Source organism: Choloepus didactylus, chromosome 11, assembly GCF_015220235.1.
Source record: "Choloepus didactylus isolate mChoDid1 chromosome 11, mChoDid1.pri, whole genome shotgun sequence".
In the NCBI taxonomy this organism is placed as follows: domain Eukaryota; kingdom Metazoa; phylum Chordata; class Mammalia; order Pilosa; family Megalonychidae; genus Choloepus; species Choloepus didactylus.
The window spans coordinates 78,351,091-78,378,062 of NC_051317.1; the positions used below are offsets into that span (position 1 = coordinate 78,351,091).

Below are 26,972 nucleotides of genomic sequence, written 5' to 3' on the forward strand. Positions count from 1 at the left end.
ACTGCCCTCCAGATAGGCTGACCATTCTACTTCCCCACCAACAGTGATTAGGTACATGCCTTTCTCCACATCTTCTCCAGCATTTATGTCACTGTTTATTTTTTAGACAGTTTTATTCATACACCATACATCCCATCCTAAGTAAACAATCAGTGGTTCTCTGTATGATCACATAGTTATGCATTCACCACACTATCTATGTAAGGACATTTCCATTTCTTCCACAAATAAAGAAGAAGAGGCAAAAAAGTGTAAAAAGAAAAAAAGAAAAAAAAATGACAACTAAAAAGCAACAAAAGAAAAAAATAAAATTTAAATAAAATACAATTTTAAAAAGTCAGACACCACCACCAACACAAAGAATCCCATACCCCTCCCTTATATCCCCCTCTTACAGACATTTATCTTTGGTATATTGCCTTTGTTATAATTAATGGAAGCATATTACAATGTTACTGATAACTATAGACTCTAGAGTGCATTGACTGTATTTTTTTCCCAATACCACCCCACTTTTAACACCTTGGAAAGTTGACATTCATTTGTTCTCCCTCATGTAAAAGCATATTTGTACATTTAATCACAGCCATTGATCACTCTGTTTCACTGAGTTTTACAGTCCCAGTCTTTGTCTACCATCTTTGTTTCTGGTGTCCTACATGCCCCTAACCTTCCTCTTTCAACCACTCACAGTCATCTTTTCTCATTGTACTTACAATATTGTGCTACCATCATCCAATATTGTGCTCCAGACCTCTCTCTCTCCTGTCTTTTCCTATCTGTCTGTAGTGTTCCTATTAGTATTTCCTGTAGAGCAGGTATCTTGTTCACAAACTCTCTCAGTGTCTGTTGAGAATTTTTTGGAGGACAGTTTTGCCAGAAACAGAATCCTTGAAGAGCAGTTTTTCTCTTTCAGTATCTTAAATATATCATACCACTGCCTTCTTGCCTCCATGGTATCTACTGAGAAATCTGCATATAGTCTTATTGAGCTTCCCTTGTATGTGGTGGATCGCTTTTCTCTTGCTGGCTTCAGAATTCTCTTTTTGTCTTTGACATTTGATAATCTGATTATTAAGGGTCTTGGCATAGCTCTGTTCAGATCCATTCTGTTTGGTGTACGCTGTGATTCTTGGATCTGTAATTTTATGTCTTTCATAAGACATGGGAAATTTTCAGTGATTATTTCCTCCATTATTGTTTCTGCCCCCTTTCCCTTCTCTTCTCCTTCTGGGACACCCATTACACATCTATTCATGCACTTCATGTTGTCATTCAGTTCCCTGAGAGGCTTTTCATATTTTTCCATTCTTTTCCTTAACTGTCTTTTTGTGCAGGATTTCATATGCATGTCCTCCAGTTCATGAATCCTTTCTTCTGCCTCTTCAGATCTGGTGTTGTAAGTCTCCGCTGTGTTTTTCATCTCTTGTATTTTGCCTTTCTTTCACATAAGTTCTGCCAGTTGTTTTTTCAGACTTTCGAGTTCTTCCTTACTTTCGCCCAATGTCTTCTTTATATCATCTCTTTTGCCATATCCTCACTCAACTCGTTGATTTGATTTTTCAATTGACTTAGATTTGTTTCATTCATAATTAGTTGTTTCAATTCTGTATCTCAGTTGAAGTGTAAGTTTGTCCCTTTGACTGGGCCATATCTTCGTTTTTCCTACTGTGTTTTGTAATTTTTTGTTGTGTAGTCATCTGGCTTCCTTGATTACCCCAATCATTTTTCCCAGACCAGATGGGCCCAGGTCTCAGGAGGACACTGTATTCAGTGTCAGATTTCCCTGGGAGTGAGGCCGAGAAGATTATTAGACTCTCCTGTGAGGTTTCTATGCTCTGTGTTTTTCCTATCCTGCCCAGCATGTGGTGCCTGCAATTCCCCACTAGTGTAAAGGGATGTGGGCCCTTTAATTCTCAAGGGACCCTGTCCTGCACAGGGGCCGAGGGAGTCAGAAGCCAAGCTTAAGTTGTTTCTGTTCTCCCTTCCCTTCCCTTCTCTTCCCTTCCCTTCCATTCCCTTCCCTTCCCCCGGCTCTAGGGTCTGAATTCTCTTAGCGATGTTAGCGACTTGAGCTGGGCCCTGCCCCCCTTTTCTTAGGGAAGATACACCCTTTAAGAGTTATATTCTACACTTGAATTCCTTCGTCTCTCTGACACTGTTAACTCCACCCTTGCCTGGGTCTGTGCCGACAATTAAAAATACCTAAGGCTTTCTCTAATGAGCTAGCTAGAACGAGAGAAAAAGAAAAGGAAGAAGAAAGCCCCTTTTCAGAGCCAGTCCCCAGGTCACTCCCCACCCCCAGTTTCGCCAGCCAACTGCTCTTGGTACCCAGTTCTCTGTGCCCGTTTACTTGGGACATAGCCGTTTTCCAGTATTCTGACCTCAGCTGTCTCCAAAAGCCTCTGTTTTTATTTATTAATGTGTTTTTTTTGCCAGCCAAATAGTTTTTTTTTTTAATTTAAATTCAGTTTTTTTTTTTATTTTTATTTTTACTGACTTTTTTTTTTAATCATCATTTTATTGAGATATATTCACATACCACGCAGTCATACAAAACAAATTGTACTTTCGATTGTTTACAGTACCATTACATAGTTGTACATTCATCACCTAAATCAATCCCTGACACCTTCATTAGCACACACACAAAAATAACAAGAATAATAATTAGAGTGAAAAAGAGCAATTGAAGTAAAAAAGAACACTGGGTACCTTTGTCTGTTTGTTTCCTTCCCCTACTTTTCTACACATCCATCCATAAACTAGACAAAGTGGAGTTTGGTCCTTATGGCATTCCCAATCCCATTGTCACCCCTCATAAGCTACATTTTTATACAACTGTCTTCGAGATTCATGGGTTCTGGGTTGTAGTTTAATAGTTTCAGGTATCCACCACCAGCTACCCCAATTCTTTAGAACCTAAAAAAGGTTGTCTAAAGTGTGCGTAAGAGTGCCCACCAGAGTGACCTCTCGGCTCGTTTTGGAATCTCTCTGCCACTGAAGCTTATTTCATTTCCTTTCACATCCCCCTTTTGGTCAAGAAGATGTTCTCCATCCCACGATGCCGGGTCTACATTCCTCCCCGGGAGTCATATTCCACGTTGCCAGGGAGATTCACTTCCCTGGGTGTCTGATCCCACGTAGGGGGGAGGGCAGTGATTAAATTCAGTTTTATTGAGATATATTCACATACCATACAGTCATCCATGGTGTACAATCAGCTGTTCATAGTACTATAATATACTTATGCATTCATCACCCCAATCTATTTTTGAACATTTTCCTTACACCGGAAAGAAACAGAATAAAAATTTAAAAAGTAAAAGAGAACACCCAAATCATGCCCCCACTCCCACCCTATTTTTCATTTAGTTTTTGTTCCCATTTTTCTACTCATCCATCCATACACTGGATAAAGGGAGTATGATCCACAAGGTTTTCACAATCACACTGTCACCTATTGTAAGCTACATTGTTAATACAATCATCTTCAAGAGTCATGGCTACTGGGTTGCAGTTTGATAATTTCAGGTATTTACTTCTAGCTATTCCAATGATATATATATATATATTTATTTTTTTTTTTTATTTTTTTTTTTTTTTTCTGTCAGCCCTGCCTCTTGTCTGCCAGGAGGAATCTCAGGTTCCTTTCCTGCTTGCTCTGGGTTTATCTGTTCTTGTAGGTTATATTCCGTAGTCCAGATTTGTTAATTAAAACCGCAGTTGGAGCTTGGTTGAGTTACTTTCCCTCACTCCAGGTAACCTGCTGCTTTTTTCCACTGGGAGGTGTTTCAGCTCAGCCTGCCGTGCCTGTGGGGGAGGGGCGCCAGCTTTGCAGTTTGAGGAGCTTTTCTTACAGTCTATACTGCAGTCTCAGCTGTTCCACCCATTCCAGGCTGGTGTGTGATGTGTGTCCAGTCACGGATATCCCCCAACAGTTGTTCTAGACTATTTACTAGTTGCTCCTGGCTATGTATTAGTTGCTCTGGAGGACTAACTATATTCCACACCTCTCTGTGCCTCCGTCTTGCCCCACCTCCACGATTTATTTTGAGTAGAGATTTAAATGATAGATTATATACAGTGGAGGAGAGTAAGGTATAAAAAAACTTCATGGAAAAGGTCATTATTCAAGGTGAACCATGAAGGATGGTTGGGATGGACTTCTATATCCGTGATATTGGGAGACTATTCTAAATGGAGGTTAACGTATGGAGCTAGTGGAAACATTTATGCTGTGTTTAGAGGAACAGTAAGCAATTGACTAGTTATTTACTTCTAAGAGGAACAATTAAAGAGAAGTCTAGAAAGTAAGTACTGACATATTGTAGAAACCCTTAAATCAGGGGGAAGGGGATTGAAATTAATTTAGTAGACAGTGGAAACTATTTCAAGTTTTTGATCTAGGCAGTGAGCTTGAGATTTGAAGTGTAGGAAGATTAATCTGGTAACATGGTGAAGTTTAGATTGGAATCAAGAAAGATTAGTTAGGAAGGTTTTACCATAGTTGAGAAGAATTAAAAAGAGTGTAAACTGGTGGTGACAACATACTTAGAAAAGTACTATGAAATGTGGAATATGAAGGAAAAAGAGTTGGGTAGAACTGAGTGACTGAAAGAATGATGACGTATTGATGCAAGTTGTTACTATTTAATTTATATGTGTATTTCTTCATAAGTAAAATGAGGGGATAATAATAAAGGTCATACCACATTCATAGAAAATAGAACTCTGGTCTCCTGGTTCCTGAGATTTTCTTACAATTTTGCCTGTGCTGTTTTTTATTATAATCTAAGCTAATGTCTCTGTCAACACTAGTCAAATTACTAGATCATTTTTGTGGTGACACTTCTGTTTTAGTATAACAGAATTATAATGTATGACCTGAGTTTTTCAGCAGCAATTTGTGGGTCTTCATAATATCTCATATCTCTCCACCATGCAAATGATTTTCTGAGCCCTCTTTTCATTATTGTTTTACTCCACATTTTTTAAACAGTGTTTCACAGAATCCTATATTTGCCTCTCAGAGATTCATAGTAACATTACATTTATTAAATGTAGGAATGACATTTTTGAAATGATACAGTATTTTGGAAAGAGTCTGTGTAGATTTATAAACATTGCTACTATCCTAGATTGAAGAACAACGGAATGCCGTATCTTGGAGCTTTATGTTTTAAGTGGCACTGTGCTTATAAGAGTATCGTCATTAATGGTGGAAGGTTCATTTAAAAGAGTGAATTTGACTGCTGTCTGTTTTTTGAGTAATGATAGTACTGGCAGTCACAGTCATCTGTAATTATCTTGATATTAAATTTATAAGGTCAGTTTGAGAATCCTCTTTTTTTTTTTATTTCAACTCTAATTTTTTAAAAGTGATGATTAACAAGATTTTAAAGACCAAAGTTTGCCAAAAGTCTTTGCAAATATAAATTTTATATATTTAACTATTAACATTTTAAAGAGATTATTAGAAATAAGATATTCCATCAATAGTATTTAATGTTATAATGACAGTTTATTTTCTAAACATTTTAATTTTGTTTTAAAAGTCAGTATTATTGAGGTATATTCACGTACCATACAGTCATCCATGGTGTACAATTAGCTGTTCACAGTACCATCATATAGTCGTGGATTCATCACCCCAATCTATTTTTGAACATTTTCTTCACTCAAGAAAGAATGAAAATAAGAATAAAAAATAAAAGTAAAAAAGAACACCCAAATCATACCCCCCATCCCACCCTATTTTTCATTTAGTTTTAGTCCCCATTTTTCTACTCATCCATCCATACACTGGATAAAGGGAGTGTTATCCCCATGGTTTTCACAATCACACTGTCACCCCTTGTAAGCTACATAGTTACACAGTCATCTTCAAGAGTGAAGACTTTTGGGTTGGAGTTTGATAGCTTCAGGTATTTACTTCTAGCTATTCCAATACACTAAAACCTAAAAAGGATAGTGCATAAGAATGCTCATCAGAGCATTTGAAATCTCTCAGCCACTGAAGCTTCATTTTGTTTCATTTCACTTCCCCCTTTTGGTCAAGAAGATGTTCTCAATCCCATGATGCTTGGTCCAGGTTCAAATCCTGCATTGCCAGGGAGATTTACCCCCTGGGAGCCAGGTCCCACCTAAGGGGGAGGACAGTGAATTCACCTGCTGAGGTGGCTTAGCTAGAGAGAGAGGGCCATATCTGAGCAACAAAGAGGTGCTCAGAGGGAGACTCTTAGGCACAATTATAAGCAGGTTTAGACTCTCCTTTGCAGTAACGAGCTTCATAAGAGCAAGTCCCAAGATAGAGGGCTCGGCATACCAAACCATCAGTTCTCAGTGTTTGTGAGAACATCAGCAACAACCCAGATGAGGAAGTCCAACACTTCCTCATTTTCCCTCAGCTCCTCAGGGGGGCCCTGCATATGTATTTTTTTTTCTCTGCCCAATTACTTTTGGATGTGTCGCTATTTCACAGTAATCTGTACAAACCTACCAGATCTCACTTCCTATTCAAAGTTCTATGTAGTTATGGTTAAACATTTTATTTTAAATATATGTATTTTTTTCAGTGAAAGCTTAATGCTAAATACTGAAAAAAAATTGTTTTTTTACAGGGCTGATCCTTTGTCCAACATGGTGCTGACCTTCAGTACTAAAGAAGATGCAGTTTCCTTTGCACAAAAAAATGGTATGTTTGATCAGCTTTGCTTTTGTTTTGAGAATAAAATCAAGATATGATTTTATGTTTTTAAACTTAATAAAAACCATTCAGGAATTCAAGTTGAAAGAAATCTTTCAGTGTATCTAATCCAGTGGGTTTTAAACTTTTTACATCATCAGAACCCACCCCTACCCCCAAAAAAACCACTCAAAACTGGAATTCCTGTGTACCAGAACATGTAAAGCCAATCTCCTCTAATTTGAAATAAAGATAGGGAATAAAACTCCTTGTCTATCAATTCTTCTACTAAATCACTGATAATTGGCTATCAAAATTCTAATTGAGCATTGCAATTCCAGTTTTGGGACCTCTGTTTATTAGAAAGTTCTTTCTTTTTTTGAGCCCAAATTTCATGCCTATTAGTCCATGTAGTATTCCTTCAATCATTTGAAAATAGTTATCATTATCTCGTTATTGAACATTTCCTTTCCCCCAAATGTCTTCATTTACCAGTTTTCTAGATATGGTGGGCCTAACATCAAGCATAATCTCAAATCTACAGTTACATTAATGCTCCCATTAATGCATCCTAAGAGTATATGACCTTTTGGGGCAACCTCCTAAAACCACTGGCTTACGTTGAACTTTCTGTCAACAAAAACTCTTAAACCATCTTTTTTTCTCATTTTTTTTTTGTTCAGCCACTTAGTAACTCTTAATTCTTACTGACCCTCACCTTCCTCAGGATTTCTACTGTTTATCTCTTTTGAATTTAAATTCGCTGCTATAAATTTATACCTAATGCATTCTGTTCTTCTAATTGGTCAAATTAAATTTGAACCTAATTTAATTATCTATTCATAGGAGAGCATGTCTTTTTAAGTACATTGTTACTATAAGGCCATATATAAATGTAAATAATTTTATTTACTTTATTTTACTTATTTTCCAGATTTGATATATAAATGTGAAAGCACTGTAAAGGTTATTATTATTATCTAAAAGGTTTATTTTTCCTCCCAACTGAGAGTCATATACTTTATGATTAAGAATCTGAAGCCAGACTCCCTGAGTTTGAATCTATATTTCTATGGCTTTTTGCTTCTGTTTCCTTATATATACAGTGGAAATTGTTGTGAGGATTAAATTAGTTAATAAAACTGACGTGTTTACAACAGGGTGTGACACATAGTAAGCAAGTATATAATAGTGTATTTACTATTATTTAATTAGTAGCAGATTTAAAAAAAAACACTACAAAAAGGGTTTTTAACTGTAATTCCTTATTAACTCTTTCTTGGCAAGTTCCAGATTTGTTAATTATATAAACATTCTCAAAGTGGTCTTAATCTTAAAAATATTATTTTGATTAAAAATTAACATTGCCCTTTTAAAATTAAACTGTAATATAATTTATCAAAAACAGTTCCATTAATGTTTTCCATCTTTGCAGCCTAACATATTTCATGTCTGGCACCTTGAAAATTATTCTTTTGAGGTTTATAATTCTTTTGAGTTTAATAACAGGAAATCAAATTAAACTGTTAAATCACTGGTAGTGTTTCTCTAAGTGGTTACAAAGAATGCTTGACTACAGTTGCCATGTGGATTGCAGGTGTGAACTAACCATGCTGCTGTTGAAAGTGGGTTCCTTTCCAATCTGATTTCTACCTCCTCAGGAAGGAAAATTGAGGAACATTATCAAAATCAGTAGGAAGTATAACTTGAGAAAGCTTACTGGATAGTGACTTCCAAAACTGTAAGATAATAGTGAATCAAGAATTTTAATCTACAAGACAGCAACAACTATGACTATTTTGGTCACTGCTTTGTCCCTAGCATCTAGCACAAAACCTGCCATATGATACACTCACAATATTTGGTGAAATTAATGACTTCCTAAAATATATTCTTTTACTCAAGAATTTGAAGACACTCTCCTCTTCTGGTAAAGTCTTCAATGATTATTCTGCCTTTGAATTCACCATAGTACTTGTGCTCTGCCCCACTTATTTCACATTTAGCATTATATATCTTTAAATGAAGAAGTCCTGTTTCTCCAGCTATAGTTGAAGTGAGATCTAAATAAACAGCATGAGGATCTAAATAAACAAATTCAAAATTCCAGAGCACCTCCTCCATTCTGATTTGCCCCTCTTAGGTAAGTGGATGTTGGTGGGACACATACAAATAGATACCCCCACCCCCCACCTCACATCATTTCATTGTGAGGCAGCACTATTGAAGGCTGGACTGACCATTGTTCTGCTAAGTTAAGGCATAAAAAAATGAAGATCCAGAATCACTAGTATGGGAAGATCTCTGGATTAGGAGACTGTTAAATAAGTATTTCCAATTCTATAATTTCTCCCTCATGGGAAAGCTTGAGCAAGTCATGTTTCGTTATACTTGTCTTTGATAGACATGTTTCTTCATTTTTAAAATGAAAAGTTAGGTTGGGTAATTCTCTAACTAGACTTAAGTATGTTAAGGCCATCGACAATCTTATACATATATCTTTATTTCTTTATTGTCTATCCCAGGAGCCTATTCACTATATGCTCTAGAGAGAAAAATGTGTTTTTTTGTTGATATAGAGGATTTTATGTTGATAGTAAAACCTGACAACTGTTATCCATTTATGAACATAAAATGATTGCCTTTCAATAGTATCTAGAAATAGGAAGTTAGGGTAAGACTGCCATAAGATAATTTGTACACTCAGGGACTCTTATGAAAATTAAAAATTTACTTTTCATCCCCATCTTAGTTTTCTCATTTCTCTTACTTCTAAATGGTTAAAAAAAAAAAAAAAAAAAAAGAAGAAGAAGAAGAAGAAAATACACACAAAACAAAAAGAAAAGCCATAACCATCAATTCCCTTGTGTTTTAGTTGGCTAAGCTGCTCAAAGTAGACACTATGAAATGCATTGGCTTTAACTATTGAAATTTATTAGCTTACAAACTTTTTGTTATCAAAAAATTAAAAAACAAACAGTAAAAAAACATTTCAAGTAAAACCAAAACAAAGGAATAAGAAAAACAAATAACCTAAAATAACTACATTGCTTCCAACATGTTTCTACCCTAAAGCTTATAGTAAAATGTCTAAATCTGGGCATCCAGATGGTGCTTCCTTCCTGAAGACTGCCTGCTGGTGATCCTGGACTCTTCTGTCACATGGCAAGGCACATGGCAGCATCTGCTGGTCTCTCCCTTCTCTTCCAGGTTTCATTGCTTTCAGCTTCTTGCTTCTGTGGCTTCTCTGTTTTCATCCTGGTTATAAAGGACTCCAATAAGAGGAGTAAGACCCACCCTGGGCCACACCTTAACTGAAATAACCTAATCAAAAGGTACTAATTACAATAGGTTTACATCCACAAGAATGAATTAGCTTTAAGAACATTATTTTCTGAGGTACATACAGTTCCAAACCACCACACCTTGACTTAAAAGTTTGTATTGTAGAGAATCAATGCAATGATGACTAAGATTTTCAGATTCAGTTTCTTTCAAGATTTAGGTAATAAGGAACATCATAATCATCATCACAATAGCCAGCATTTCATAAACACTAAGTCACGAGCCAGACACTATACTAAGTGCTTTTTATTCATTCTCATCTAATTCTCACAGCAACCCTATGAAATAGGGATAGTTATTATCCCCATTTTATAGTTAAAGAAAACTGAGGTTTAGAGACATTAAGTAGCATTAATCAACAAGGTCACTTACCTGTAAAGTGATGAGCAAATTTTGCTTGAAATTTTGCTTGAATGCTCATTAATTTATATATTGTCTATGACTGCTTTTCAGCACAGTGATAAAAGTGTAATTGAGATAGAGACATATGGGCCCAAAGTCTACTCTCTGGTCCTCAAAACAGAAAAAGTGAGCTGACCCCTGGTCTAAACTGTATATTTTGCCTCAATTGGGAGGCTTTTTCTTTGATATTTTTGAAAATCCAAAAATATCCTTTATTCAGACACCTTCAAAGGGCTATGGCTTAATAGACAAATTCCTCAACTAATAATTCCAAGTTCACAATATATGCACTAACATCACTAAAACACTCTACTAACCATTCTAGTTTTATCTTAATATGCTCCAACTCTCCTTTCTGTCCTTGTACTCCAAACCTTCTATATACTTTCTTCCATTCACTGATCCTTGCTTACCTCATCCTTATCCCTGCCTGTGAAACTCCAACCTCATCTTCAAAATACATTTTAAATGTTATCTCCTTCTTGATCCCTTATTTCCCACCCCCAACTGGACGTGCTCCCTCTTCCTTTAACTTCCATAACAGTTTATTCCTTTCATACAGCTCTAATAGTATGGTTTTGTATTTTACTTATTTTTCTATTGCATTCCGTGAGAAATATGTTGAGTTCCCTGTTGTATGCCAGCAGAGTGGCTGGACTCTGGCAATAAATAGTGAGATAAGGCAAAGTCCCCATACTCAAACTAATATTTTATCCTGCCTACCAGGCTATAAGTACCTATCTGTGATAAGCCCAAGTCTCGTTCATCTTTATCTTTTAGTGTTCTCAATACATACTGGTGATTTTGAGCAGTAGGTAAGTGATGTTAAAAATTATTCTGTAGCTCATGTTTTAAACTTTTAAAGAAATCACTTTAAATTAATTTGGCTATTTGTTCTATCTTTTAGAAGAACTATTAGAAATCTGAAGAAAGAAAACCATAATAGAATGATTAGTAGTTTCTTATATTTTAGTGTGTTTGCAATATACTCTGCAATCAATAAATATTTTTCTGTCTAATTTATTTGGAGCTTATCCTGAGTTTATTAAGGGTTGACACTCTGAATCTATTCAAGTGTACTTAAGATAATCCTTTCATAATGTTAGAGTTGTTTCCAAGCTGTATATTATTTATTCTAAACTCTTCATTTTATAAGTTTACTGAGTCCAGAAAATTTTAAAACAACAACAACAAAAAAAACCCAAGATCAGTCACATAGCTCCTAACTGATAGGATTCAGATTTCTACATTCTAAGTTCAGTGTTTGTTCTGTAATACTACACTGCTGACAGATCTTAAAAATTAACCATTTAGGTCTTCAATCTACATTGTGATGGTAAACATGAACCACATGTCACTGTTTAGCATTTGAAATGTGTCTAGTTCAACTGAGATGTACCATCAGTGTAAAATACACACTGGATTTTGAAGACTTACTATGAAAAAAAGCAATAATTGTTACATTGATTACATGTTAAAATGAGAATTTTTTGATATATTGGATTAAAGATAAACCTATTATTTTAATTAATTTAAAGTAAATTATTTTTAATGTGGCTACTAGAAAATTTGGAATTACATGTGTGACTCATTCTTTTGGACAGCGCTGATCTAGAGTAGTTAGCAGTATACAGGCTATACATTATATACATATTCTAAATATTTCCTAATACATATTCTGTATTGAAAATGAGAAATAAAATCTTATCACACTTTGAAAAGCTCAAATTTAAACTTCTTAAGGAGTACAGATCTATTCTTCAGATAATATTACCCATTATATTACCCATTCATACCCATTATGAAAAGATGAGTGGAAATCCTTACAATATATATAATATGATAATGAAATAAAATAGTTAAAAAAGACCCATATTATATCACCTGTTTTAAAATCCCTATTAATCACCTATTTTAAAGTTCTTAACCAAACAAAGTATTGTGCAGGTCCATCTTTTTAATATGTAAGAATGCCTTCATCTCTAAAACTATTAAGAAGTTTTCTTCCTCCTCCAGCCAACCCTCTGCTTCTTTTTTTGCTTAGGTCTCTTCTCTCCACACCTCACTTTCCATGTGGAATGCTGGTTCCTATCAAAATTGAGAGAACTTTGCTAAGATTTTAACATATTTCATAGCTTTTCAGACATATTGTTTGCACATAGTGTAATCCAGGCAAATATAATGTCCTTTCTGTAAACTTTCTACAACTTTCTATATCCACTCAGATTTTGTCCTTCCCCATTCTTTCTCATTCTGGAATAGCCGTCATTTTACTTTAGGACATAACTATTCTCATTTTCCCTAAATAAACAAAGACACATTTCATTACCTTGCATACAAAGTTGTACCTCTCTACCACTGTTGCTCCTAGTAGACTTTCATTCACATAATCAATTATAACTTTTAACCAAAATAACTTGAATTTCATAGAACAAACTAGGGGATGAATAATTGAAAACTGTTACACGTCAGCATTTTAGCAAACTAGCAGAGCTCATAAATACGCATAACAACTTTGTACAGCCATTTGCATTCCTTATATCCCATCTTCTCCACATGACAAAAATGGGCACATTCATTAACAGACCCAATGAAACAGCTTCTCTATAGCCTATGAAAATAAGAAGCAAAAGTATCTAAATTGAAAATTATGCTTAATAATCAATGTTTCAGTATTCTATCTTACTTAGAAATAATCCAGATATTAATAAAGATTGTTAATATTACTCTAAGGTTTCCAGTTACCTAAAGATCTTAGAAATTAATTTTTAAGGTGACATACTATGAACATAATTACTGTTAAAATATTATTTAGTCAGAATAATGAATACATTCAAACAAATTTGCATTTTTCATGATCATAACATTAAATAGATGTAATGCTAGCTTATTTTATCAATAAATTTCTGTAATTTTAGGAAGAACATACCCATGTATTATGTTTAACACTGATAAATAAGAGAAAACATAGATGTTTCTTTTTGGCCAAAGATTTACCTACATTACATGAACTTGAATTCTGAAAATGTTTGAGTTAGTTGGTTTAAGAACAATTTTTCAATCCAGCATATTGAAAATATTAGAAGTTCAATTTCCTTGTTTTCTGAGTTATTTTAGGAATATTCATTTTATATAAGTGCTTATTTTTCTCTGTAACCTAACAGAGCTCCTTAAAGAGACTTTATAATCTTAATTTATCAATATCATTCAAAGGTAGAAAAACTACACACACACACACACACAGTAAGAAGTGAATGAACTCTCTGAATTACAGACACATGGAGCACTTACTGCTTCAATTTTAAAATTTCAATCATGGGTCAATAGTAAACACAAAATACAGAATTCATTGGTCCATACCAAAGAGGTATTCTCTTGTCAGTGGGTACAAATTCTTAATAGATTTGAGCTCAAAATCGATGAATAAACAAACCAGATTCTATCATTTCTCACCCAACAGAGAATAGATCTATATAATAACCTTTAATCCTTTTACAGACGTCATCAAATGGGCAGACCATAAAACCAATTCCCAGAATTAGTAGAGAGCAAAATTAAAATTAGAAAAACAGAGTAAGCAAAGTTCTCTTGCTGCTTTGGATTCACCCCTGGAGGTCAAGAAAAGGCATGTCTTGGTGCACCACTTCTCTGGTGAAGAAATTTGCCTGGCTCTGATTAGTGTGATACCAATAAAAAGCAATGGGATCTCTGCCAGATGCTCTCAAATGTCCTGAGACACCAGGGTTTCAAAGAGAGAAAGAGTTTATTGCTAGGCATGAAGCAAATCAGTTTGGCATATCAGCCTAAAAATCCATCTTCCCAAACTACAGTAATTCTAATAGTTTTATAGCATCAAAAGATGGGCAGGTTTTAGGATAATGAGCACAATGGCTTTAGATGATGTAATTAGAGATGATCTAATTATTGAGCATGCACAGATTGATTACATGCTTAATCACATAATGTATGTAGTAAAATGGTGGCTTTAATATGATTATGGATAGGATTTTTATTATAATGAGGTATAATGAATATTATAATGACTGTGCATGTCAGACGGGCCCATTTGGTTAGATCCAGCTTCGTTTAACAAGATAACTTGAAATTGGGGTGGGTTAGTTCTGGACTGACTCAAGGCCCTTCATTAATAAACATTAGGGGCTGCCTTTAGTGCTCATAATACCCTAAAGTCAGAAAACCAGATAAAAGGGGTACAAGTGAGGGTCAGTCACAAGGTTTTTACAATAAGGAGGGCACAAGATAAAGCCTATATAGTTATACAATCATTATCAAAGATCAAGGCAACTAGATTACAGTTCTGGAATTTCAGGTATTTCCTTCTGGCTATTCTAATATACTTATAAAGTAAAAAGAATTATCTATATAATGATTCAGTAACCATAATCTTTTGTTAATTCCTGACTTCTCAGTTACAGGTGAATCTGCTGGGCATCTCAATCTATTGGGACCTCCAAAACTGCTAGATAATTTCCAAAAAAATTAAAATCATGATTCTTGTATAGATATAAAATGAACATATGCTAAATATTTCTTTTTACTCATGTGATATGAAGAAATCAGGCAGATATAACCAGTTCAAAGGAAAAGTCAAAACAGCACAAATGTATATGGAATAAAGAAATACTGAGATGAATTGCAAATGGAGACAAAAATGGTTTTTCCACAGCAGTGAGGCTGGTAGTGGGGTGGTATTGGTCAATTAAATCACTACCAGACAGGACAGAATTTATGTTTATCGGTTACCTGCAACTTAACAAAGAGTTGCAAAATAGCTCAAAAACATAGACAGGACTAAGATTTGATACACAGAAGGGTGTCCTGTAGACAATGCATAGTTTTCTATTGAAACACAATTTTTTTTTTTTTTTCCCTGCATAGCTCTTAACTCCTAGTCCCAGGTACTGGCTGTCTTGTAGCTAGGGAAGTGTTGAAGTTGCTGGTATATTATGGGTTGAATAAGATTCTGAAAATTCCTCTGCTTAGACCACACCCTGCACTAATTACATCAAAATTTCTAGAAGTGATTTTGTGGGCACCAACCGTCGTGTATACTTACTTTATCTAGAAAAACGTTGTAAATTTCCAACAACTGATTTTCAAATGTACTTTTTGAACACAAAAACTGGAATAATTGATTAATATCCTGGTTTGTTTTGTGGCAGATTCTGAATAATGTGGTTCCCATTACTGCTTGAAATAAGAATAATACTCTGTAGCAAGTATATTATTTGAAAAGATATATAATTTTGGTGGAAAGATATGCTTTGCCACTGTATCCAAAACTGTACTATTTCTTTTCCATAATATTTTTTAAAAGAAGATCTAAGGTAAATTATCTCCTTTCTCCTCCCCAAAATATTAGATACTTGGAAAATTTCAAAGGAGAGGGAAATTTGAAGTGAAATTCCTGTAAACTGTTTTTCTTCCTTTAGAATATATTTTATGCTAATAGAAGAATAGAAATCATCCCTTTGCTTTCTGCCAGGCATAATATGGATATATAGCTTGGTGAGGAATCTTGAAACCTTCCAAGAACCAGCATACCTTACTTTAGCCTCCCCAAACTTTTGCTTTTCTGATTTCATGCCTCAGTTAGAATCAACTACCATATTATACAATGGTGGTTCTTTTATGCATACATGGAGAATAGGGAAAAATCATTCAACTCTTCACTTCTGAACTAATGTCAGAGTTTGAGATTATATTATTAGACGAGAAAGACTTTTCATAGTACTCGAACCAAGGATTTTAGAGGTAAAACATTTCACAAGCAATAAAAGCACTGATAAATGTTTCTTTGTATGTTTGCATTACTGGACCATAAATAAAATGATTCTGTAAGTAAAAATGAATGAAATTAATTTTCTTTTTCTGTCTCAGACATGTAATTCATAAGTTAATTGTTGTAGTTGGGTTTTGTTCAGAAACTCTTTTTGATTTGTTTTTGGTGGTATTTGAAAAGATTATACTACACATTCATATAATAGGAAATAGAATATCCCAACCACAGCCTGGAGATCTACAAAACAAAACTAGCATATTTCTGAAAAAGAAATTGAGCATAGGATATTACAGATTTACATTTTAAGTTTACTAGAGTATTTGCCAGAGACTTCTCTGATACTGGGGCTTAAAGTTCAGAATATCTTTGTGAAAGCATTCCAGTGTTTGAAACACCAAAGGGAGTCAGCTTCTCATCATTTAGGTGCTGGTTGTTGGATTTGTGGCTAATCCATGCCATATGGCTGCTCTCCTCAGTGGGAAGTGACAGCAGCCCCTGGGAGCTTTACCCCATCCCTGGGGCAGCTGCCTTGGACTCATTTGCTTTGATCTTCTTCTGTTGCACAGCTGGGAAGAGTAAGGGCTGGTTTTCAATGTCCTAACAGAACAACATATGGGACCATTGTCATTGAAGACTGCACCTCAATTTTGTATAAGAATTCTTCAGAGAAATAGTGCACGTGTTTTCATTTCTATGATCTCATTCAGAAACACAAGTTTGAGTTATTTCTTTAAAAAAAATTATTTTAGGGTTGAAAAAGAAATTGTTATAGAACTTAAAATATTTCACAAATAAAATTCCTTTCTTGAATATCTACATTCTAGACATTTGTTACAAGGTTATATTGCATTCTTTCTTTTTAAGAACAAGTTTCAAATGGGAAGTAGAAGAGATGAGTATAATTTATGTAACTTACCCCATTATTAAAACCAAATGTTTACTATCCTTTCAATGTTGTTATAATTATTTTGTCTTTTTAGCTAAAGGCTAACTATTCTTGATTCAATAGTTTTTATATTGCCACAGTATTATAAAAAGTAATTTGAGAAGAATATGGTATGAAGTGTAGTGAGGTGTTTAAATTCATTCATCCAGGCACTATAAGGTAATCTTTGGAGGGGAATGCTTGGAAAATTGATCAGATTCTTAAGTTTTCCAAAAAAGTACAAATTTCCATTGTAATTGTCAGCTTGCATAGTAGATAAGTTTCCTGAATGATGGATAGAGAATCCAAAGAGAGTTTATATGGACTCTTACTTTAAGTTCGGTCTTGTGAATTTTTATCTGCCTTCCTCATACCCTTCTTCACTTTTACTTAGAGAAGTACAGTTGTTTGTGCAACTTTGGGAAGAAAGTTGTTTTCCACATAAAAATGTGAGGGAAATAAACTTCATTCTCTGTACATCCTAACAGTTATGTGTGGTGGTTGGGGTAGAGTAATCTTGTAGAGATGGATCCTATTAGCAAACATAGGTTTCTTCCTTGTGTTTTTTTGTTTGTTTGTTTTTCTCAGGGTGCTTTGCCCATCTACATTCCAATCCCTATAATGATACTTCTATTTATTGTTGTTATCACCGTCAACAGCAGCTATAATCTGGCTCACAATTCCCAGGAGTCAGCTCACTCTGTAGTTACCAGGAGAAAACCCATACCAGTTGTTTCTTTTATGTGTACAAAACCCCAGTCTTCTCACATTGCAGTGACCCTGACAGCATTTTGAGACTCCATAACCAGAACAAATAATAGAACTGTGTCTGAGTTCTGAAGTAGTTAAAAAATTCCTTTTCTCCCTGGTGGTTAAAAGACTGACTAACTCCAAGTGAATGAAAGAGTTATTATTTGGGTATGTATTTGAATATAGTACCCATTCCTAGGTATTTCCAAGGGAATCTCATTTCTTCTTCACTTTTTCTTATAATGTCTTGATTAGACTGGAGAATGTGTGTTGGTAGAGGTAAGTGGGGAGAAAACATGGGACGTTTTCTCCCCATGAGTTGGCAAGAAAAGATAATGTATAACTTGCCAATGATCATTATAACTAGACAGTCATAGAATCTACATTAGAAACCATTTCCTTCCACCACAGTTGAAGAGGGAAATGTATGGGAAACAGACCTATTTTCTGGGATTCTTAAAACAGTCTTTCAACATATTTCAAAAATGAAAAAAAAAAAGTTACAAATTCACACAGATTGAAAGAAAATAAATGAAATAGGTAAAAATTGGAACTCAGAATATTTTTATAAAGAAATACAGTTTTATTGATCAGGTGTGGTTTTGTGTGTAGCTCTAAAGTCAACTGGGTTAAAATTCTGGCACTGCCTCTTATTAGCTGAGTGGCTTTAGGCTGCTTGTTTATCTTCTCTATCTTTATTTTTTTTTGATAAGTAAATATAATGCCTACCTCTTAAAGCCAAACAACCTATAAACTCAGTAAGAGTATACTTGAAAGCACTTAGCACAGAGCCTAGAACATAGTACACCAGGCACACTCCTGCCTCAAGGCCTTTTTCTGTACTTGCTGTTCTCTCTGCCTGGAACTCTTTTTCTACATATCCACATGGCTCACTTCTTTATTTCCTTCAGGTATTACTCAAATGTTACCTTCTCAGGGAGGGACTCCCTGTCTACCCCGTCTAAAATGTTTTCTCCTTAGTGTTCATTAGCATGTAAGTATCTTAAATCATATTTATTACTATGTTTGGACCTACTTACTATACATTTTTTTATTACTGTTTCTTCCCAATTAACTCAAAAAGTCTGGGGATTTTTTCTGTTTTATTCACTGCTTTACTTACACTGCCCAAAACTGTGCCTGACACACAGTAGACAATAATAGTTATTAAATGAATAGCAAATGCTCGGTAAATATTAATTATTATTGTTATACTTTTTTCATTGAATTGAGTATTTTTTGTAATTATTAGCGACATTTGCTGATTAGTGTGAGAAGTGCTTGAGAAGTTTATAATGTTAAGTTATTGTTTTAGTTTCCTAAGCTGTTTAAAGCAAAAACCATGAAATGGTTCAGCTTGAACAATGGGAATTTATTAGCTTACAGTTTTGAGGCCAAGAAAATATCCAAATCAAGGCATCAAGATGATGCTTTCTTCCTGAAGACTGGCTACCAACGATCCTTGGCTCCTCTGCTGCATGGCAAGGCACACGGTGGCATCTGCTGGTCTCTCCTCTACCAACACACATTCACTCATTGATTTCAGCCTCTTGCTTCCCTGGCTTTCTCTCTTTGTGTCTGAATTTCGTCCTCTTATAAAGGACTCCAGTAAGAGGATTAAGACCCATTCAGATTGAGGTGGGTTACCCTTAACTGAAGTAGCCTCATCAAAAAATTCTACTTATAATGGGCTCACAACCCACAGGAATGGATTAAATCCAAGAACATGTTTTTCTGGAGTATACAGAACTTCAGACCACCACAGTTATGATGCTCAGACTTGTTCACAATATTAATTTGCTTACCAAAACCATTTTTTTAGGTAATAACTAGATTAAATGACACTCAACTATACCCAAAACATCACAAATTCAGAATCAAAATTAATGGGATTCAGTGTGATGGAAATTATATTTATACACATACTTCAATTTATATAGAAAATGTGTTGCTAAGAAGTTAATGAATCAAATTTGGGAGGAAAGTAATAACATTTACTATAAACCACTAGAGACAGTAGAGCATAGTAGTTAAATACACAGGCTCCATAATCAGGTTGTCGGTGTTCAAATCCTGATTTTGCCCCTTCCTAGCTCAGTGACCTTTTGCTAGTTACCTAACCCTCCATGCCTCAGTTTTCTCATAGAAAGGGGATAATAATAGTTCACATAATGGCTTTAGAAAAGTACCTTTCTCGTGGAACTCAGTAATGGTTGTGTATCTTTACATGAATTAACTGATTTAATTCTCATGACAACTATATGAAATAGGTACTCTATTGTGCCCTCTAATAAACTTTTTGAAATGCAGATAGCCACTTCTTTTTTTTTTTTTTGAGGCATCATCCCTCTCACCATGTTTTCTCCAACACTTTTACTCCTATATATATATTTTCCTACAATTTTATAGAGTTATATTCACATACCATACATTTATCCACAGTGTACAATCAGTTGTTCATGGTATCATCATAAAGTTGTACATTTATCACCACAATCAGCATTTGAACATACTGATTACTACAAGAAAAATTGTTTGTTTGTTTGTTTTTTAGCAATAAGAAAAATGATAAAAAGAAAAATAACATGTCATACAATACAATATACTACTAAGGACAGCAAATAACACCACTACCAAGAATCCCATATTACTCCCCTATATCCCCTTCTCATATACATTTAGCATTGGCGTATTGCCTTTGTTACATTTAATGGCGGTATATTACAATGTTACTGTTGACCATAGACTCCAGTTTGCTTTGATTATGTTTTTTCCTGAATACCATCCCTTTTTCAAATTTCTACATGGTTGACATTCATTTGCTTTCCCACATACAAAAACATTTTTATATTTGTATATTTAGTAACAGTCATTGGCCACTCCAGTTTTTGCCACGTTATACAGTCCCAGTCTTTATCATCTGGTGTCATACATTCTCCTATCCCACCTCTTTCAGCTTTACTCACAGACATCTTTGTTCCGTGTACTTACAATACTGTGCTACCATCACACAGTATTATGCTATCTATTTCTGGATCTATGCAATCAATCCTAAACATTCTGTAGTCCTTCAGCATCAAATGGCTGATCTCTGCCCTCTTTCTATCTCCTGGTCACCTGTGTTGTCAGCTTTTAACTCCCAAAGTTTGTTCATTAATATCTGTTCATATTAGTGAGACCATACAGAATCTGTCCTTTTGTTTCTGGCTAACTTCACTCAACATAATGTCCTCAAGGTTCATCCACATTATTATATGATCCATGTCTTTGTTCTGTCTTACAGCTGCATAATATTCCATCATGTGTATATACCACAGTTTGTTTATCCACTCGTCCTTTGATGGACATTTGGGCTGTTTCCATCTCTTGGCAATTGTGAATAATGCTGCAATAAACATTGGTTTACAATGTCTGTTTGTGTCTTAAGTTTCAGTTCCTCTGAGTATATACACTTCAAAGGATAGGAATAGAAGGGAACTTTTTCAATATGATAAAGGCAATATATGAAAAACCCACAGCTAACATCACACTCAATGGGGAGAGACTGAAAGCTTTTCCTCTAAGATCAGGAACAAGACAGGGATGCCCACTATCACCATTGCTATTCAGCATTGTGCTGGAAGTTCTAGCTAGAGCAATTAGGCAAGAAAAAGAAATAAAAGCCATCCAAATTGGAGAGGAAGAAGTAAAACTTTCACTATTTGCAGATGACATGATTCTATATGTAGGAAATCCAGAAAAATCTACAGCAAAGCTACTAGAACTAGTCAATGAATACAGCAAAGTAGCAGGCTACAAGATCAACACGCAAAAATCTGTAGTGTTCCTATACACAAGTAATGTGCAACAAGAGGAGGAAATCAAGCAAAAAATCCCATTTACAATAGCAACCAAAAGAATCAAGTATTTAGGAATAAACTTAACCAAGGACACAAAGGACCTTTACATAGAAAACTATAAGAAACTGCTAAAAGAAATTGAACAAGACCTGAGAAAATGGAAGAACATACCATGTTCATGGATTGGAAGACTAAATATAGTTAAGATGGCAATTTTACCTAAACTGATTTACAGATTCAATGCAATACCAATTCAAATCCCAACAACTTACTTTACAGAAATAGAAAAACCAATAACTAAATTTATTTGGAAGGGTAAGATGCCCCGAATAGCCAAAAATGTCTTGAGAAAGAGGAGTGAAGTGGGAGGTCTCACACTACCTGACTTTGAAGCATATTACAAAGCTACAGTGCTCAAAACAGCATGGTACTGGCATAAGGACAGATATACTGATCAATGGAATCGAATTGAGTGTTCAGAAGTAGACCCTCACATCTATGGACAACTGATCTTTGATAAGGCAGTGAAGCCGAAGCAACTGGGAAAGAGCAGTCTGTTCAATAAATGGTGTTTGGAGAACTGGATATCCATTTCCAAAAGAATGAAAGAGGATGTCCATCTCACACCTTATACCAAAATTAACTCAAAGTGGATCAAAGACCTAAACATTAGCACCAAGACCATAAAACTCTTAGAAGAAAATGTAGGGCAATATCTTAAAGATCTTGTGAAAGGAGGTGGTTTCTTAGACCTCACACCCAAGGCACGAGCAATCAAAGAACGAATAGACAAATGGGATCTCCTCAAAATTAAACACTTTTGTACATCAAAGGACTTTGTCAGAAAAGTCAAAAGGCAACCTACACAATGGGAGATGATCTTTGGAAACCACATATCAGATATGGGTTTAATATCCCAAATATATAAAGGAATCCTGCATCTCAATAACAGAAAGACAAACAATCCAATTAAAAAATGGGCAAAAGACATGAACAGACATTTTTCTGAAGAGGAAATACAAATGGCTCAAAAGCATATCAAAAAATGCTCAACTTCACTGGCTATTAAGGAAATGCAAATCAAAACCACAATGAGATATCATCTCACACCTACCAGAATGGCCATTATCCAAAAAACAGAAAATGACAAGTGCTGGAGAGGATGTGGAGAAAGAGGCACACTTATTCATTGTTGGTGGGAATGTAGAATGGTGCAACCACTCTGGAAGACAGTATGGAGGTTCCTCAGGAAGCTAAATATAGATTTGCCATATGACCCAGCTATTCCATTGCTGGGTATATACTCAGAGGATAGCCACTTCTTAATGAACTTATTTTGTGAGTTCGGGTTCTCTTAAAGTAATATGTGTAGCTTTGTGATTTTTTTTTTTTTTAGTGATTAAGAAAGTACTCAAACCATTTTTCTTTATTCTCTAAGGTAAAATAAGTTTAAGATGAGCAAGAGATGACTTGAGTTTCATTGGTTTCTCTTTTCTGGCAGAATTGAATTGTAGCTGTTGAGATGTAAGCTTGGTGGCAGCAAGTAGTGTACTCGCCAAGAGACATCAGCACTCATGAGAACTCACAAAATGAAGCTCACTTAATTAGACTGTGTGATATTCAGTTTGAGCATTTTATATATGAATGTACAATTCAACCTTGGCACTCGAAATGTTTCAAAATGAGTTATTAGATGAATGGTAAAAAATTAAAGGGGTGGAAAATGGATCTTGAGAAGAATGAGAATTATAAGAATGTAATAGGCTTCTCTAGAAAAACAGACCTAACAGGAGATATGTATTCATTTGTTTGTTTGTTTGTTTATTATAGGGAATGCAACTGTGGTGTGACTCTGGTAGTTGGCAAGTCCATATTCTGTAGGGCAGGCTGCAAGCTAGAAACTCCAGTAAAGGGGATACTGAAATCCTTAATCCTAATTCCCCAGGAGAAACTGACTAGAAGTTCCAGCAAGAGCCAAATGCTGAAGTTAAAGCAGAAATTACTCTTCTGACCTTTGAAATCCTCAATTCTGGCTTTTAAGACCACCAGCTGATTGGATGAGGAGACTCCCTCCATTGCTGAGGGCAGTCACCTTTGTTGACTGTAGATGCAATCAACTGATATAGATGCAAATTGCATCTATGAAATACCCTCACAGGTAACAAAAGGGCCAGTACTTAACCAAGCAACTGGACACCATAACCTTAGTCAAGTTGACACATGAAATAAACATTACAGAGTTGATTAGCCTAGGGAGTAGAAAGGTGACTTAAGTATATTTTCAAGGAGGAAGATGTTGATTCAGTTGTTCCCCATGTCTGAGGGGAAGTGAAGTAGAACTGGACTTAAATTAAAGCAGCAGACATAGACATAAATAGACCCAGTTTTCAAAATTACAACACACTGAAAAGGGCTTTGGAGAAAAGATGTAAAAAGATATTTAAAAGTGCAGATTCTCAGGCCCCCCACCAGAGATACTGATCCAGTGGGCCTTTGGTGAGGCCTGAAAATTTTCATTGTCACTTCGCATGTACTTTCATGTGATTCTCATACATATAGCACTTAAAACAAACTTTGAACAACTTTTTGAGTTTAATCTTTAGCGTGTTGAAGTCCAGGAGGTTGGACTGAATCTTTCATAGTCCACTCCAGCTCTGTGATTTTATGTATATATGTATGTACATGTATTTCTGTATCACTTTGGATGAGCTCTAAATTATTGTAAAGGCACCAGCTTTTAGAAAAACAGTGAAGCAGCAGGTTCATTGTTGTTCAGTGTTCCTTACTGCAGTTATTAAAGAAGTCACATGTTAAACCACCTAGATGAATGGAAAATTTTAAATAATACATAGCAATTGGTAATTGAGCAAGGAGTATTAAGGAAAAATTGAATCATGGTTTACACTTTTAATTTGAGATATGGTAAGTCATCCTCACACAACATTTTGGACCCCCTTGTCACAGAGGATTAAAAGGGAGCACATTACTAAGTAAGTATTTATATTTCAGATATGTTGACACTTACTCATGATAAATAAACACAAAATTTATAAGTTAACCTCTGCTTGCTATGTCCTTCAGGTGTCCTCTTTAATTCTGTTCCTGTATTGTTTATTTTCCTAGGATGGAGCTATGACGTTGAAGAGAGGAAGGTTCCAAAACCGAAGTCCAAGTCTTATGCAACTAATTTTTCTTGGAACAAAAGAACAAGGGTATCCACAAAATAGGTTGGCACTGACTATATCTCTGTGCTTGACTGTAAATAAAGTCAGCTGTGCAGTATTTATAGTCCTTGTATAATATATCTCTTAATCTCCTAATAAATTTGACCTTTAAACTACAGATACATTTTGCTGTGTCTACTTAAAATGTTTTTTGATGTCTCAAATTGAACATGTTACAAATTTCTTACATATAGAAGAGATTTGAGGTGATTAATACCTCTAGGAAATTTTGGTAATTAGAATCTAGTAAAAGGAGTGTTTGAAATCACTTGCAACATTGAAGTTTTATGCTTGCTTTTTATAGCCATTCCTAAGTTAATAGTGTTAATAAACTGCCAGCCATCATTATTAAAATGTTGTCTTAGAATTCTTTTATTATATAAACAGAAGTATGTTATATCATTACAAACTGATAAATCTCCTTACTGAAATTCTTCTCTTTAATTGGAACTTTATATTCTCTAAGCTTTTTTGAGCCTGCATGAATTGTATTCCATGCTAATCTCTGCCCACAAATCAACACTTAATGATTCTGATAAAGATTTTATATTCTTATGAAATTGAAAAACTAAGAGAAAATAAAGTTTAAATGTTGGAGATTTGGGGTGTTGCTATTGTTTTTTGAAAATATAAATATATGTATATGTTTTGTTAATCATTTGGTTCATTCAGTATGAGTTATTGAGCTCATACTTTTGCCAGACTCTTCAATAAATACTTTGTATACTAATCCTCATAATAACCTTCTTAGGTGGATGCTATTATTACTCCCATTTTGCAAATACGTAAGTCAAGGATTAGAGGATAAATAACCTGCTCAAAATCATACAGCATGTAAGTACCAAAGCTGTGACTTGAACCAAAGTCTGTCTGTCTTCAGGGCCCATGCTATTAATCATTTTAGTTATAAAGAAATAGAGTTGGTTAATGGCACATGATTTCCTTAGGTAGCTTATCTGCAGTGTTCCAAAAATGTATATATTAAATTAAATGTATATGTATACATTTTCTCACATTTTAAAAAACAGTAATAGCACATTGACCTAACCCATTGAAAATCAAGAAAATGCATCAGAATATAAATTTGTACAATCCTGTTTTGAAGAGTATATTAGCAATATCTTTTCAAAATGTTAACTGCATATTCCATTTAATTCTAAAATACCTCTCCTAGGCATACTTGGTTGAGAAGACTGTTACAGTTCATACCTAGAATAGTCTAAAGATCAGATTTTCCATTCTTGCGGTCGTTTATAACATGACTATAATGGTCCATGTGGAAAAAAATAAAGTGAAGAAATGTTGGAAGAAATATTACTCAAAATTGGCATCTGTGAAAACCAAAGAACATGTTTCTCTAGCTTTCCATTGTGTAAAACCAAACAAAACAAAATTGTTACCATACCTAATTTGATAAAGCATTCATTTTCTGGTGTGATTTGGTTTTATGTTTATAAATCTATGCATGGGAATATGAATTCATTTCTAATTATTATTAAGCACAAGATCCCAATGAACCAAAATCTGTATTAGTTTCCTAGGACTGCTATAACAGAGTACCACAACTGGGTGGCTTAAAACAATAGAAATTTATTCTCTCAGAATTTTGGAAGATAGAGGAGAAAACTGTCAGCAGGGCTGTGCTTGCACTGAAGGTTCTAAGAGAGGATACTTCCTTGCCTTTTCCTATCTTCTGATAGTTACCTGCAATCCTTGGCATTCCTTTGATTGTGCAGTCTAGCTCCAGTCTCTGCCTGTCATCACGTTGCATTCTCTGTCTGTGTGGGTGCGTGTGTGTGCATGTTTGTGTGTCCAAATTTCCCTTTTCTTACAAGGATGTCTCATCTTACCTCTTATGTCTCATCTTACATCTGCAAAGACCCTATATCCAAATAAGGTCACATTCACAGGTTCTGGGTGGACATGAATTTTGGGGGGAACACTGTGCAACACAGTACAGTGTGCCCTCTGGTGCTCCAAAATTCACATTCTTCCA

At 34.9% G+C, this 26,972-nt stretch overlaps 1 protein-coding gene across 1 annotated transcript in view; it reads left to right on the forward strand.

The window, feature by feature from the left end:
• The window catches only part of NDUFS4 (NADH:ubiquinone oxidoreductase subunit S4), a 146,236-nt gene extending 120,661 nt beyond the window's left edge, over positions 1–25,575 (forward strand). Inside the window, exons 4-5 of the mRNA XM_037799249.1 lie at positions 6,624–6,697; positions 24,876–25,575. Of these exons, the coding sequence (XP_037655177.1) occupies positions 6,624–6,697; positions 24,876–24,979 (178 nt within the window). The 3' untranslated portion in view covers positions 24,980–25,575. The remainder of the gene's footprint in view (positions 1–6,623; positions 6,698–24,875) is intronic.
• The last annotated feature ends 1,397 nt before the right edge of the window (positions 25,576–26,972 follow it).